This window comes from Takifugu flavidus, chromosome 2 (genome assembly GCF_003711565.1).
Source record: "Takifugu flavidus isolate HTHZ2018 chromosome 2, ASM371156v2, whole genome shotgun sequence".
In the NCBI taxonomy this organism is placed as follows: domain Eukaryota; kingdom Metazoa; phylum Chordata; class Actinopteri; order Tetraodontiformes; family Tetraodontidae; genus Takifugu; species Takifugu flavidus.
The window spans coordinates 3,788,343-3,803,710 of record NC_079521.1 but is presented as its reverse complement, the minus strand read 5'-3'; the positions used below and the strand labels follow the sequence as shown (position 1 = coordinate 3,803,710).

General features: G+C 43.5%; 3 protein-coding genes across 4 annotated transcripts in view; all 3 read right to left on the bottom strand.

Moving 5' to 3' along the window:
- si:dkey-205h23.1 (AT-rich interactive domain-containing protein 3B) overlaps window positions 1–6,242 on the bottom strand; it is a 42,701-nt gene extending 36,459 nt beyond the window's left edge. The window contains exons 1-2 of the mRNA XM_057025129.1: window positions 5,884–6,242; window positions 4,373–5,005 (exon numbers count right to left, since the gene is read on the bottom strand). Coding sequence (XP_056881109.1) covers window positions 4,373–5,005; window positions 5,884–5,919 — 669 coding nt within the window. The 5' untranslated portion in view covers window positions 5,920–6,242. The remainder of the gene's footprint in view (window positions 1–4,372; window positions 5,006–5,883) is intronic.
- Window positions 6,243–6,538: 296 nt separating this feature from the next.
- On the bottom strand, window positions 6,539–9,821 carry fam219b (family with sequence similarity 219 member B). The gene is made up of 6 exons (XM_057025120.1): window positions 9,553–9,821; window positions 9,003–9,111; window positions 8,629–8,722; window positions 8,453–8,530; window positions 8,045–8,096; window positions 6,539–7,617 (listed from the first exon to the last, which is right to left on the bottom strand). The coding sequence occupies exons 1-6, from the start codon at window positions 9,625–9,627 to the stop codon at window positions 7,468–7,470; spliced, it is 558 nt and encodes a 185-aa protein (XP_056881100.1). The 5' UTR covers window positions 9,628–9,821; the 3' UTR covers window positions 6,539–7,467.
- Window positions 9,822–10,136: 315 nt separating this feature from the next.
- LOC130521522 (cytochrome c oxidase subunit 5A, mitochondrial-like) lies at window positions 10,137–12,361 on the bottom strand. Of its 2 annotated transcripts, none has more exons than XM_057025121.1 (5): window positions 12,182–12,361; window positions 11,327–11,443; window positions 11,125–11,246; window positions 10,888–10,997; window positions 10,137–10,266 (listed from the first exon to the last, which is right to left on the bottom strand). In XM_057025121.1, exons 1-5 carry the CDS (start codon window positions 12,297–12,299, stop codon window positions 10,257–10,259), a joined length of 477 nt encoding a protein of 158 aa, XP_056881101.1. In that variant the 5' UTR covers window positions 12,300–12,361; the 3' UTR covers window positions 10,137–10,256. The 2 variants fall into 2 exon arrangements, with proteins under 2 accessions (XP_056881101.1, XP_056881102.1); XM_057025122.1 differs by having other exon boundaries at window positions 10,875–10,997; window positions 12,182–12,359.
- Window positions 12,362–15,368: the final 3,007 nt, after the last annotated feature.

The following is a 15,368-nucleotide window of genomic DNA, read 5'->3' as shown; positions in this document are numbered from 1 at the left end:
TCAGACGGTAATTCCACCCTTATTACATCAGTTAAACAGGAAGTCCAGTAAACAGAATAAGAACTAAGTAGACCATTTAAAACAAATGGGACTAAAGCCAAGGGAGACTCAAAAAAAGCAGAATCTACATCAGTGCTTTTGTGATGGTCTTTAAGTCGTTAAACAGGTTTTGGTGTTTCAGTCAGAATGTTTACATGCACGTCAGAATTCAATTTCGGTGCTTTTGTCGGAATTTGGTCCTCGTCCCAGTTACATACAAAGGAATGAGTCGGATAACGGACAGGAAGAGGTCTAGTAGGTGTGGATATGCGTCTTTTTCAGTGGGTTACTGGCCCCTTTACCAGTTGATCTATAACGTTGCGATAAACACCTGGAGACAGGTGGCAGATCTTTCAAACAACCCAAAGATAGATAATCGTGCAGCTATGTCCATCTCGTATGTAATATACGCTTTACTTTAAGTGTAGAAAAGGTGGACGCTCTCTCTCGTGGTCATGTTGATTTTCTTGCCGTTTTTGTTCCGGGGTCATACGCCAGCGCGGAGGTGGTGCAAATGTTGGCAATGGAGAGCACCAATATCAGTTGGAACAACGCATTTACATGCATTTCAATTGTCAATTTATGGTCGGATTTAGGCGATCATTTGTTTATTAGAGTGTCATGTAAACGCACTGAACGTGTCCCGTTGCACGTAAATGGTCCTGTTGGTGTGTGTGAGGACAAAAATGGAAAGTAAAACTATCTTGACGTTATACAAAGCATTGTGTTAGACCTGGACTGGCTGAATCACTGCCCAGAGGGTCAAATTTGTCATTTCAGTCATCACAGCTGCAGCCCTTTACCCAAATAACATCAAGGTGTCACAACACCACTCAAAAGTACACATGGTGATCTGGCATCCTACAATTAAAAAGAGGTGTGAGAAGAAACACGGCGGAGCTGGAGTCTGCTCTGATGTTCTACAGCACACCCTAACCCGTGAGCACAGCACTGAGAACAGTAAACCAGTACAACATAAAGGTTTCCATTCCCTTTAGATAGGGGAGGACCTCCCCCCTCTGCTTCTATTGCATAAATCCAGAAATTGGTGTGGGTTTTTCTAAGGCATACAGTTGTTAACTGTTGCTAGCCGTGCTAAAATCCACATAAGTTGTGATCACCTCTGACTGCATATTAGACACAGATATCCTCTAAATCCATAGTTGTGACTTTACAAATCATATTTATAACTGACATTAAAATGTGATTGCTATCCCAACATGTGACTGTACAACTGATGGTAGCGAAAACTGGATTTTAATGTAGTACACACTAGTGTACTGTATAAGCCACTGACATTTGTGGAGGCAATAACTGCTCATTTTTAAAACCAACCAATAAACGAAAACCCTTGTTTGTGCTTTTGTTGACAATCTCAACTGAAACAGTGTTGTGACAAGACGGTTTGCGTCAGGAGAATTAGTGGCAGGCATTGCTTCCCTAAATAAGTCGAGTTTAATTGTGACAAATCCAGGCTCAATGTCCTGCTCTGCTGTTCGTCATTGGAGAAAACAGGAAACTCAAAAATGTTGAGCTGTGATTTTTGATGGTCTGAACTTCATCTTCTGAGTGCGCTTTGCGGCAGTAATGACAGTTTCTCTGCCTTTGCTGATCGTCCTACACGGCAGCAACTCCATTGCATCCATTTACTAAATACACTGCTCATTTATCATAAATGAACCATAAAGACACAGTAACAGTCCTTCCTCTAAAAGCTCACACACAATCTGTATTGATCTGTGCACTGCAGCCGTGCAGCTCCTCACTTCCTGGCTGATGTGTTTCTGGGGCGACAGCTAAATTATGCAACAGCACTGGCTAAACAGATAAGCTTCAGCTGTTTAGCTCCTCAGGAATAAAAAGGGTTACAGGATTGAGGAAGGCAAATGATGAAAATCTATGGGCAATCCAGACAGACAGACAGACAGACAGACAGACAGACAGACATGCATGCAACTCTGTTCACACCTGGGAACTCCTCCCACACTTACTTTTCAGTCCAGTGATGTGATGAAAGAAGCACTGTTACGGGTTCCTATATCTTGTAACTTTAGCTCCCTTTACAGAGCCTGTACAAAACAAGAATGCCGCACAGTTGTGCCATGCCATTCTGTTTAAAAGGGACGGAAAATTAAAGGGGTTGCGTGAGTTTCCACCCGTCTAATCCTACATGATGTAAATGATGAAAGTCATCTGGCTATAAATGTGAATGTGTTCGCACCTTATGGTCTGATGACTGATGTCAGTATTTAAAGTGTGCAAGGCTCTGAGTCAGCTGGACTTATGGAAACCCACTCAAAGGAAGTCAGATCGGACGGGAGTCACTCCCTTACTTTTCAGACAATGCAGATATTTGTCATTATGAACAGATTTAAACTGACACAGAGCTAGCTTTGACCATTGCAGAGATATTAAAATCATCAGGATGCTGTGGATTCTGACACATGGCAGGCAAACACACATCATATCTGTAGGAGCCTTGTGAAAGTCAAAGCTGACTTTAAGGATCAAACAACCTCTACTCCAGCAAATGCTGAAGTGCCCCCGCCCGACCAGCTCAGCCTGCACGTCCAGGCTTGTTGGACCATTATTAGGTCACAGCTGAGGTCTCCATTCATTAATGACAAAACACACTCCTCCATCACAGAGGTGTGTGAAAGAAATACTGAAATCTAAATACAAAGATCTGGCGAGTTGCTGCTAAACCGCTACTCTCCTTTGTCCATCTGTACTGTCTGAATGAAATGGGAAGCCAGTCAGCTTCTGTCCAAGATGGCCGATTTCATTCATGTTTACAATTATCTATATCAGGTATCTGTTGCTGCTTCTGGAATATTATAAATGTGTGCCATTCCTTTTACCAAGGGGGTTGGTATCTGTGACATCAAAAAAATGCTCCCTTACCTCCACCCCCCCCCCCCCCATTAACCCCTCCCCTGACAGTGGTGCAACCTGAAACTGCGTGAAGAGATGAGGCGTCATTAAATACTGCAGAGCTGACATAATGACAGGAAAGATAAAAGCGAGGAAACAAAAAAGCACAGACCAATTCTCATCCCATAATGCCTCCCCCAGGCCCCAGGCTGAGCCCGCCTGCTCTAATAAAAGACATAGATAAAGCAGTGGTCAGCTACAACTTTGCTGCTCTGATCTTCTGTTGTGATGTCCACAGAACAGCCTGACTACCTCCCAGAAGAATCCTACCCTACAGGAAATAACAGAGCGCGGGGAAGCGCCATTTGGAATGATGGAGTCTCGTTTCTAATCATCTCTAGTGGATCCTGAGAAGACAGATACTCCACCTGTTATTGGATATCAATAAAAATAACAGGAACTACTACTGTTGCTGGCCCGCCTCCGACTTTCACACTACTGCCTTTCCTAAATTTGGGAATGTGGTCTCCTGAAGTCTGACTCAAAAACATTTGCCTTTAAATAGACTGTAATAAAAGCCAGACATGTGATAGTCCAACCCTCACCCACCCCAGCCCCCTAATCAAGCTCGTATAGACGTCCTTCTAGACGAGCTTTTTATATCCCCCGGCCCGCCGAGCTGTCCTCAGCGTGCTCTAAATGCTCTAAACTATGATGCTAAACCACACGTAGCTGGGCTCAACTCCCAGATGACATTCCAGCACTCCGTAACACTGTAGTGAGGCAATATTTACCTTCAAGGAAAAGTGAGCTTGGCACAGAGCCGAAAATCTCAGAAGGGGGTGTGAGCAGCTGCTACTGTGTAGTACTACATCCAACCTTACCCCCCACCCAAAATCCTGCCGCTGACCCAGCCACCCACCCACGGCTTCACAGCGGCGGCCCTTTACTCAGCAATGTGGATCAGAGCCAAACCTGAGCCCGAGCCGAGACTGGGAAAGCCACACATGTGCACGAGCCGGCGTTCTCACAGTGTGTGTGTGTGTGTGTGTGTGTGTGTGTGCGCGCGCACGCACGCACTGTGGCTCAGTGCCAGCAGTCACTTAGGAGGATTTTTAGCCACAAAAGCCAATCAGTTGTCAGGCATCCCAAGAGATTTGAAGTGTCTTGCTAAAGATACTGCTGGAGAGGTTTGACTGACTGTCCAGATTAAATAGCTGCTCACAGCAGGTGACGTTCGACAAAACAGTCTGCAAAGGAATAAACCAAGAGCAGCTCTTTGTGTGTGGTGGCTAAGATTGCACAAAAGGGCTAAAGTTTATTGATGCTCAGTTTAGTGATCAGGTTATTACTGCTCAGAAAAAAAATGTGTGAAGCAGATCTGGATAAAGATGTGCTGAGAATGGAATTAGTGAGGAGGAAGGAGAGCTGTAGGAGAGGTGCTGTGGCAGGCACTGACCTGTCTAAAGTGATCATCAAAGCCCCAGTCGCCTTGTCCATTAGGAGAGGTAGCAGAGTGGGGACCCGCAGGAGACATGCCCTCATTAGGCTCCTGTTTCACCCTGATAGGTGGAGATGCTGCCCTTTGAGGGGCAGATGCAGAGTAGCTGCTGTAGGGACGGACTGGGATGCGAGAGGCACTCTGCTGCAGAGCCAGGGTCTGTTTGCGGAGGAACTCCAGACCACTAGCGCTGCCTTCATCCTCTTCACTGCCCTCATCCCCCTCCATCATCTCATTGTCGTCATCCTCATCCCCAGAATCGCGGCCTCTGTCCTCGTCGTCCTCTCTTTCTGAGTCCACACTACTCTGATTGGACACGCGGGGAGGCAACCCTGCAACGGGCACCCCTCCGACCAGGCTTTTGCCCATGAAGCTGGCGCCGGAGGCTCGGGCAGCGGCTAAGATGGCCTGCTGGGCCGCAACCTGCTGCGCGTACATGATATGTGCCTCTCGGAACTTCCTTTCCTTGCGTTCCATTTCCAGTCTGGCCTGTTGCTGGCGCTGCAGCTGCTCCATTACTGCCTCTAGCTTCATCCCCCCAGCAGAGGTGCTCTGAGGAAAGGCCACACCAGGCTCCTGAGACATGCTGGGCTGCGAGAAGAAGGAACACACTGGTGATCGGCCTCCATATTCCAAAATCTCATTACACTTAATGCTGTTGTATAGGATGACATGATCCATGTGTAAGGCACGAACATTAATGTAGATTAATTTCAGCCCACAGCCAATCGGACAAATACTTCCTATTATAATATAGGCGGCAAAGCTTGTTAATTTATAACTATTTAATTTTCACTCCAGTCAATATTTGAACTGGGAGTTAAAAAGTTAGTCAAAAGCAAATCCAAACTTTGTTGTTGTTTTTTTTTTTTTTAGACAGAACACATTTCTATGGTGTATATTTTGCCCCTGGAACTAAATCTGTAGTTTTCAAACTGCTCATACTTAAAAACATGCAGAGCAGAAAGTTTAGTTGAACGAAATATCAGCAATGAATTTCAGAAGATGAATAATTGAACAAAAATAGTTCAGACTAGTTTACCTGCGAGAAATGAACGTCCTAACCTACAGAGCCAGCACCGACTCCAGTCATAAAAACGGATTTTGAACCGCTTTAATGTCACACAGACGCTTATGGAGGAAAAAAACGACTATACATCCAGAGTGTTTCCGCATTTGGCCGAATGCCACATCTACAATACAGCTGACTAACGAGTAGTTTCGTGGGACCAACGCGTAAACGGGCACATTTGGCCGCATAAAGCTTTAATTTAGGGTATTAGAGTATCGTGGTGACGCTGCTGGAAAAGTTCCACACAGCCGGCCGAGCTAGCTCAGAAACTTTACTGTTTCCTGGGCTTAAATGGGGAGGTCGCTGCTAGCTAACAGAGCCCGATGAATGAAGACGGGCTCGGGCTGACCCGGGCCGGACCCGGGCCAACCCGGGCCGACCCGGACTGACCACTCACCATCTGAGCCTTACTGCTGCCGGAGTTGTCTACCATCCCTCCTTCCTCAGTTTTATCCTCCGTTCTTCCCTCGTTTGTGGCACTTGTAAACACACACGCACGCGCAACGGGGACAGAACCACGCACGCGAAGCGCAGAGGACCGCGGCTGCGGCAGCGGCAGAGGCGCAGAGGTTCGACCTGTCCGGACGGGCTCGACTGGCGGCTCGCTGTCCCTGCAGACTTCCGTGATTTTCCTACTTTAATGGGGAGGGGGGCGACTGGAAAATGGCCAGATCTCATATCTCAGAGAGCACTGAGGTAACTCCCTTCAGTCGCGTTTTTTTCCTCCCCTTCAATTGACACCCCCACCACACGCACACGCACAGACACACACACGACGTACAACCGTGTTAGACCCGCCCAGGTCAGCAACAAGTCTCACGCCCCCCCTTCCCCCACGCATTATAATAGAATTTAAATTTTCCGGCCTCAAAAGTGTTTACATTGGAAGCTAATAGATGGATGCGGTTATAATACCTTTGTCGGTATAGTTTCAGGCCAAAAGTAAATGATAAACATTGAAGGCGCTTATTGTAGCGTTTAGCTCTGCTGCCCCCTTTAGGATGTTGTGCACATGACTAGGTAAATGTTGCGCAAGACATTAATTAAACACATTTTCTTTCTGCTATAAGTTATTTATTGCATTCAAACACTCAGTAACATAAAGATTTAAAAAAAAAAACAAGCAGATTGTCCAACTAGTTGCATAGTACAGGCAGGTACCCGCTACTGCCCCAAAGGTGTTAGTGCAATATTATCAGAGAGAAACACTGCGGGGGTCAGTCCAGGGGGACGGGGTAGTGTGTCAGTACGCTGGGTGGGTTAGTGCAGCGAATGGGTCAGTACAGAGGGAGAGGGACAATATATTAGAATCACACATCTGTGCGGTTTGCAGATATTCTGTACATTAGTTGTGTTTGTGTGGGTTTTCAGTATTTTCTCAATGATGAACTGTGAGCAGAGCTCTACTGACCGTTCAAAACAACTGACCTGCTTAAGTTTTTACTTAGGACGCCATCCTACGACGCTCTGGGGCGCAAAACGACTTCAGGAGAACGGCCCACATGTAACCACGCGAATATAAAAGCATGTTGTTTTGCTCCAGAAACACCAGATTTTTCTTATCTTCCAGTGTGATGGACATTGACCATTTTCATCAGTACAGAGGTTATAAAATCAAACGTCTCCCAGCAGTGACACAGCAAAGCTCAGACCGTCTCTGCCTCCAGCATCACACATTCTTCCAGCTCAGCCCCATGTCGACACAGCGCACGCATCCGCAAAACTATCACCGCGGAGGTTCCCCACATTATTTCATGTAAAAAAATAAAATAAAAAAAAACCCAACAAAACACCAAAATGTTCTGGTCACAGTGGGTGAAGCTTGTTTTGAGTCTCTCCATGTTTCCTGTGTTTGGAAGATTCTTGTCTTTGGAGCTGGCAACAAAGCACCGGTCCTGGGTTAGACAAAAGGCTTTAGGTAACAGAGACCAAAGTCAAGGTCAGAAGAAAAGCCTTTACAAGGAGAGTAGTGGCAGCAGCATCACTGCGTGGAGCAGGATGGACAGTCCCAACAGCAGCACACAGACGAGCCCATGGCTTTGGGCGGAATCAGGTCCAGGTCCTCGTCATCGGGAATTTCATCCAGACGGTAGCCGTCCTGAAGCAGCTGTCTGCTTAGGTCAGGGTGGACCTGAGGAGCAAAGATAACACGCAGGCTCAGCCCAACCACATATTTATTTGGTTATCTCAGTTGGAATCCAGAATTCCAAAGAGTCACCAGTAAAGCAGCTAAACAGGTTGACTGAATCTATGTTGTCTTTACGCTAATCTTCCTCAACTATGCTGCTGAGAGGTGCAGAGAGTCAGAGGTCAGACTGGGGTCGGGGCACCAAGTATATCATGACAACTGTTCTTACCACACAAATGCATGACAAACATTTGATCCATTTGGATTTTATCATCTTTAAAACATTTTAATCAAGTGTTTGTTGCAGTTAATGTGGTTGGAACAGTTTTCTCTAAATCTTCTGAGACGCAGACACATCTTATTTTGCACCAGCACGTTAAATATTTGCAGCCTGAAATGGTTCTTTCACCCAGAAGTCAGATGGACTCACCTCAGCTGAAGAGTATCCTGAGGAATACTGCTCAAAATCAATCTCTTCATCACTGCATGGACACAGAAGACATTACACTCAGCACGCATCAAAATCATCAGTGGCATCGGTAAGGCCGAATACGTTGTAAAAAGAAAAGGACTTGATCCGTAATGACTTATGATAGTAAATTAGAGATTTTTGCTGCAACCTTTCGCTGCAGACATAACACCATGGGTTTAGCCAATATGTCCTACACATCTGCAGGAAATAATCATGGAGCATTTAGGTAATGTCTGAACTGATCTGTGTTGCTGATGGGCAATGTGGATTCTGAGTCACAAATGTTTCTGACACTTACAGCATGTTTGCACCACAATACAAGACTTAAAGGAGCACGGTGTTTGCCTGTAGCTGCTGTTATCATACCTGTCTGAATCCAGTGCCAACATCCTCTCCTCTGCATTTTGGCTCAAAGCAGTGTAGCCCTTGTTATACTTCACTGTTCTAAAAGGAAATAAAAAAAAAAAAAGAAGAGCTGTAGAATTCTGTCTTCCTTTTGCAGGATGCTGACATCACAGAGAAGTAGCCTCCTCTTTGATTACCTCTTAGCTGCCTGTCTGGGCTGATGTATCACTGGGGCTCCTGGTGAGAGGGCTTTCTTCTTCAGGGCTTTCCTTGCCATCTCCCTGTGTTTCTCTTTGAGGTACAAAACAAGAGATATTGGTCAAAGTATTTTTATACTTCATCTTGAGCACAGAATATACATTTTTTTTGTTCCCATACTTAGAACAGTGAAATTCATGTAGCTTAAACATGTGAATGGCTGCCTCTCTCTCTCATGTCAGGATCAGGAAAAGGATCTTGAAAGTGATGGGTGTAGGCATTGATTATAAAACTAGACTGTAACACTGGATGATAATCATGGGGGGACTCCCGATCTGAAAACATGTAATAATGACTTAAAGAAGACACTGACGTAGTTTGAGGTGGATTGCTGGAGCTCTGGACATGATGTAAGGTCCTCTTTTCTCAATAGGCCTGATTCCTCCATCAAATGTCTTCGGTCTGGCACCCTGGCTGGCCACCTATAATAGTAATAAAATAAAAACAATAATAATATTTCAACTTCAAGAGATAATAACATAACCATATGTGAAAACTGTAATGTTGATATTCATATATCTACGTCAAGTGACTTGTTTAAAAACTCGTGACACATGAGGTTATCATATCCTGAGCTATGCTAACATGTTTAAAGGTTAGTCTCGGGTGTAGATTCCAACATTCTGCCACTTGATCAAACTTCGTTAATTCGAAAGGAAAAAGATCATTCCATCGATACGTTTATGAGCTAATTTAGCCAATCGAATAGATTCACATACGAACTTTATAATGTCGGGTCCTGTTCTGTGAACAGTAGATTTGTTTATTTCCCTTCCAATAACACAAATGGAAGGCTGGGGTCGGTAACTCCCACTCCCAACTAGCACATTAGAGTTAGCAGGACTAGCTTTAGCTGACATTACCGACAAAACTTGTGGTTCCGGCAGCATCCCCAGCAGGGTGTCCTTCTCGGGCTCTTCTATGATGTCGTTCATCATCGTGGCGTCAGTTGTCACAGTTTACCTAACACAGCCATGACCGTAAGTGTCCCCCTGACACATTACTTCAATAATCTTCCACAGAAAAGCACTTCTGTCAACTACACCTTCATGCTAGCGCTGGTCTGTTTCCTATTTCCGGAAGGAAATAACAAAATAAAAGCCGAAGGTAGGACATGACGTCTGCGCTATCATACAATTATTTTCACAAATGAAGTTTTAAAAACATTAAACAAGATTTATCATTTAAAATATGTGATATAGCAGACTAGTACGATGTAATAGTTTGGTCGCCATCTGGTGGATGAGAACAGCCGAGCTTTAATAACGGTACTGCGGCATGACAATATCACGTGACCGGAAAGGAATTGTTGGGATCGCATATACCGCCAAATTACAATTCCTAAAGTAAAAATGAATGTTAAATCCTTAGAAAATTAAAATACCAATTTACAATGATGTGAGCAAAACAAGTCATGTAATATAAATAATTAAAAAAAACCACAATCTTAAATTACTGGTTTTATTATGAGGTCCACCTATTTGTACACGTCAAGACAGCAAGGATGAAATCAACAATATAGACATATTTGACAAAAGATAATCAGAAGTGCTCATCCCTTTAGGTATCAAATAGACCTGTGGAGAGAAAAAAGATATTCTATCACAAACAAGTCAACCCATTAGCACTCTTGATATTGCATCGTACTTTAATGGTTTACTTTACTGAAACAATGGAATGATATGTGGGTTTTAGTTTCAGTTCTGAACCAGTGGGAAATCACTTATGAATCAGCTCATGCTGTGCTCAGGTGACAGCCAGACAATGTAGTTTACATCAGAGCAAATTTACCAAAATAAATGTTCTCTCATGCTAAATGACCGCAACTTAACAACTTGATAAACTAAAGATTTCATTGACACATACATATGAAAGAGGTAGAGTTTTCAGTACAGTGCCAATTCTAGACATGACTACCTTTCACAAATATAGAAACAAAAACTACATGGGAAAAGACTGAAGTCAGAGTGCAGCAGAGGATGATCACAGCCGCTTTTAACAGAAAACAAATCAATGTCTCCACCATGAGGCCATTGTATGTATAAACACAGGCTTTATTCATCACTAACTTAAGAAGTTAATTTGTGTCTTACATCATTGTAAATCAAATCACAACAGCAACAAACATTATAAATCTCTGGAACAGCACCATGGCTTTCGTCTGGAAAGTCATTTTGCATCTCACCTTAACAACCTACAATTTGTCAATTCCCAACTCTTCCGGAGTTGAGATGCCAAGTTCTGACAAGGTGGGCTTCAGCTCTTGGATCAGGTAGGGATAAATGTCTTTGTGAGGACCAGCCTTATCCTGTAAAAGACACAGGGATATATTTAATTTTACCTGGCAGGAATAACTCAGACATTTTCTGGGATATACCGTACTTTTCAGGTAATAGGACTCTGGCTGAGTAATCAGTAAAAGGACAGCCCCTCACCTTAACGGCCTCAAGGATACGGATGGCACTGGCCAGGTCGTTGAGTCTTCGGCAGGCCCTCAGAGCAGAATCAATTATCTTTGCCTCAGGTACCAGATCATACCCAATCAAGGTGTTCATGCCTTTGGGTTAAAATTCATCTTTAAAAGCAAAATCAGACTGAAACAGAAATTAATACTCAAGAAAAAAGTGTCTAACTCACCTTTCCGCAGTTCCCAGGTGTCTATATCGGGCTTGCTGAAATAAGTGACCCAGCGGGCATCAAACTCCTCATCTGTCTCCACCTTTCCATGGGAGTAACATCTGGAGGCCAATGGAGCTTGAAAACATGATCAAATCACACTACTTTACTTGATTTATTCCATTTTTTTTAATGATTTCAAGAGCATCTGTCCTATTAACAAGTAACAACAGCACCCAAGATAGTAACAATCACCGTTGTCCAGGAACAGATAAAGAAACAAAGACATGGTGCTTATATAATAGCATTGAAATCACCGTTTTACATTGAAGAGTGCAAAATGGGGAATGCAATATGTTATTTATTGACACACCTACTCTGCTATATCTGTCACAAATGATCGTGATCGCTTTCGCCTAACTACAATCGTTGGGGGTTCAAGTAACTATTTAGCTGAGACATCGTGACGACTATAAGCACTATGTGGAAATTCAGTTTTATGCCAACATGAAATTTAAATCAGCGAGAGACTGTCAGGTTAAGCAACAGTCGGTCTAAACTGCGGAACATCTGCGTAAAAGCTGCGGTCAGTGACACTCTTGAATCAACACGGAGGGTCACTACAAGGTCGTGACTTTTGAGTTACATTGAATTAGTCGATTTCTCATCTCATATACATTTGTAATGTGGCGATATTATATGTCGTTAAGTGTCAAAGCATTATTCTACAACTCAAAAATGGTCAATGTGACCCTATGTTAGCATTTAGCTACACATATACATGTAGAGTAGATGCGAAGCTAGCTAGGGTTGATTACTGTTGTCCTTTCTACTACAGGCATCCTTTCATTTAATGTATGACACAAGCAACTCTACCTGAGTAGCAGGGTCGTGACCGGGTCAGACTTCGGGCCCCTGTGGCAGACAGTCGGAATACGGCTCTGAACATGTTACCACAATGAGTGCTAACCGTCCTGTAAAGCGAAACAGACATTCAAGGAGGAAGACGGAAGGGTCACGTGGTTGACGGAGACAGCCGAAGCTATGGCGACATTTATGATAGGTCCGATTCTTAACTACGTCATAGTAGGCGTTTCACAAGACGCGCATCATCCACAGTGGTTTACTATTGTCTTAATATGTGAGTTTACTTAGCTCTTAGTTCTGATCCAGTAGGAATTCCCTTATGAATCACGGATAAATGATCGTGTGATAGTTAAGATAAAGTTGATTAAACATCTTTAGATCAGAATGGTCATGGACAGTGATGGACCAATTCAGGTGTTGATCAGGGTGGTGGTCTGTTGGGGCAGTTGCAGAAGATGGGGGTCAACTGTCATCAGCTTCAGGTTGTTCTGACACCACCAAAAGACCAGGTGCCCTTTTCAGAAAGCAGGTGTAGTGAAAATCCATAGTCAACCCAGAGATGAGGGAAGAAATGAAAATGCTCTCAGTTCCGAGCAAATTCTCTGTATTGCACTTTGGGATTGTGTTGCTGCTGGTGGTGGTGGTTGTTTGCACATGGCAGTAGTTGTTCTTTTTGTTGTTGTTGATCTGCAGCCTTATGTGATCCATTTCCAGAGGTGACTTATTGGTTTGAGTTTGCACATACAGCTTATAGACTTAAAATTTATTTTTAACCTGAATTTACTTCACAGAATTGATCACAGACTAATCACTGCATTGAAATCGGTGGCACTAAACGTGACGTGTGCAGCTTGCGCATGTGATTCCCACGTTTGCAGCAGGTTGTCCTTGTTTTGTAGTGCTTCTTTGCAGGGTAGTGATTGAATCTCCTTCTCTTCTGTCCTCTTGTGTTGCCGTCTTGTGTGACTTCTTGTTCAGGTCCACATTACGTGGGGAAGGTGTTGTCGCTAGTTCATGCAAGGAGTCACAAGGGCCTTTCCAAGCTCCTCCAAAAAGTACCTCTTCCACTTCTTCTTGCTTAACAGGTGTTTAGATGTGGCTTAGACAGTGTTACATACTGGCACTGATAAGATGACTAACTGCTTGGACTAGATTTTTATAATTCATCTTTATTTGCTGTCCATTTCGTGCCTGTTGGGTTGCACCTGTGTGACAGCCCTGCCTGCCTGCTGGTGCTGACTGAGCAGGGAGTGTCATACTCAGGTCGATCACATAATTGATGACATGCTGCTGTGTGTTCTCTCCTGAGGTAGCGGCTGATCCATTCATTATCCTGGTTGAGGGAGGTAGACGTGCAAATCTGGTCCACGCCTCACTCTCTTTCCAGATCCCTGGCAGCAAACATGCTTCTTTACCTAAACAATTACATATTTGCAGCTAAACCATACTGCGTTTCTCCATTTTTGTCATCTCCTTTGAACCAGGAAATGACATTTGTGCACTCAAATAGGCACGCAGAATATAGGTGTTGGATGAGTGGAACACTCAAGGCAAATATTTCTTTTTTTTTAAAGACTCACCTATTGAGTCTCATTCCTTTCTTGCCACACAAGCTCTTATATTTGCTGCTGCCACAGTTTTTTGTTTTTTTTGTTTTGAATAAAATATGCTCATTTTCTGCATACATGGTCATTATTATTTCCAACTCTGCAGGAGAAAAGCAAGAAGATCAGAGCTTATTTTCATCTGTTGCCATGGGGAATCATGTTGTCAGCATTCCATTGATGAGGGCTTTTTATGTACACATAAATGAGTTTTACTAAGGATCATTTTAATGGAAATTTGACAGCTCAGATTTGGACAAGCTGGAGTTAAGGTCCCGAATCAGGGTTTGTTAAACCTGCTTCTTGAAACAAACCAAAGATGGCTGTCAGAGGAGCAGCTGCTGTGTCTTTATTATAAATGGATGAGAAGTTCTGAATATTTTAGCTCAGAACTCTCAGAAAGATACTGCCAGTCTGTCTTTTGATAAATGGGGTCTGTGGACACGCTAAATGGTAACAACCAGTGTCACACACACAGAAGACCCCACCTGCAGGCAGGCAACATTTGTGACATCCAGATCTAACCAAGGAATGAGGAAGTCACCCTCTGGATGTTCATAGGCAGCATGGACACTGTCCCTTTAAGGGTGTTTTTCATGTTAAGTAGTTCATTTATCCAACCACAAGGGACAAGGAAAATTTCTTCATGAACTCTCGAACCTGGAAGTGTCTGAAGAATTTGGTCTATGAGGAAATTCCATACTCCACCAACTGAGCAGCAGATATGAAGATACCACTTCTAAATCGGTTGCTGACACACCCTCTCTGCCGTTCCCTAAAAGCTGTTCCCCCTGCGCCTGGAGAAACAAAATGGCTCTCATTAAGTGGAGCACGAGGTTCCATAAGCACTCTGGACTTTCATCATCATCTAACTGTGAGACCTAAAACATTAGCTAATGTTTTTTAGCTACCCATTAATACTACATGTAATTTGGTAAGGCCATGCCTCCTTCCTCTCTGTCCCTCCAGGAACTGTCTTATCTGAGGCGCTGTCTTATCCTCTCTGGTAATGACAGGTGGAAGAAAACCATCTTTACTAATTTAACTAATTAGAAAATTAGATAAATTTCTTAATGGTTGGTCCTGCGTGGTTGAGACCACTCACTGGGGGAAGCCATGCAAATACCCTGTTCCTTCCATTAAACCCCAGACTCTTAAATAAAAGTCAAATCAATGGGAAAGTGAAGGGTAAATGGACATAAAGAGCACATTATTGACTTATTTCCATGGATGGTCAGGGCACGTAAACCAATTATCACCCTAACCGTGGCTGATCCTCCATTCACCTTCTGTAATCATCACAAAGAAGTCAATATTAATGCATTAGTTTTATTATCACGTAGCTTGTAAATGACAGTATCTTTAGGCATTACGGCCATTTAAGAAATGTGCTTTGCCACATTGGATAAGATATGTGTACCACCAAACCTTCACCAGCAGAGGGCGCTCGTAATTAAAGCCCCTGAGAGTAAAACCAGGCAGGTTTCATTAGTCACTAACACTTGAAAGAGGTGAGGTAACTTCATTATAAAACATAACGTTGATATAATAATATTTTTTCAGCACATACAGTAGAATTCATGTGCATGCAG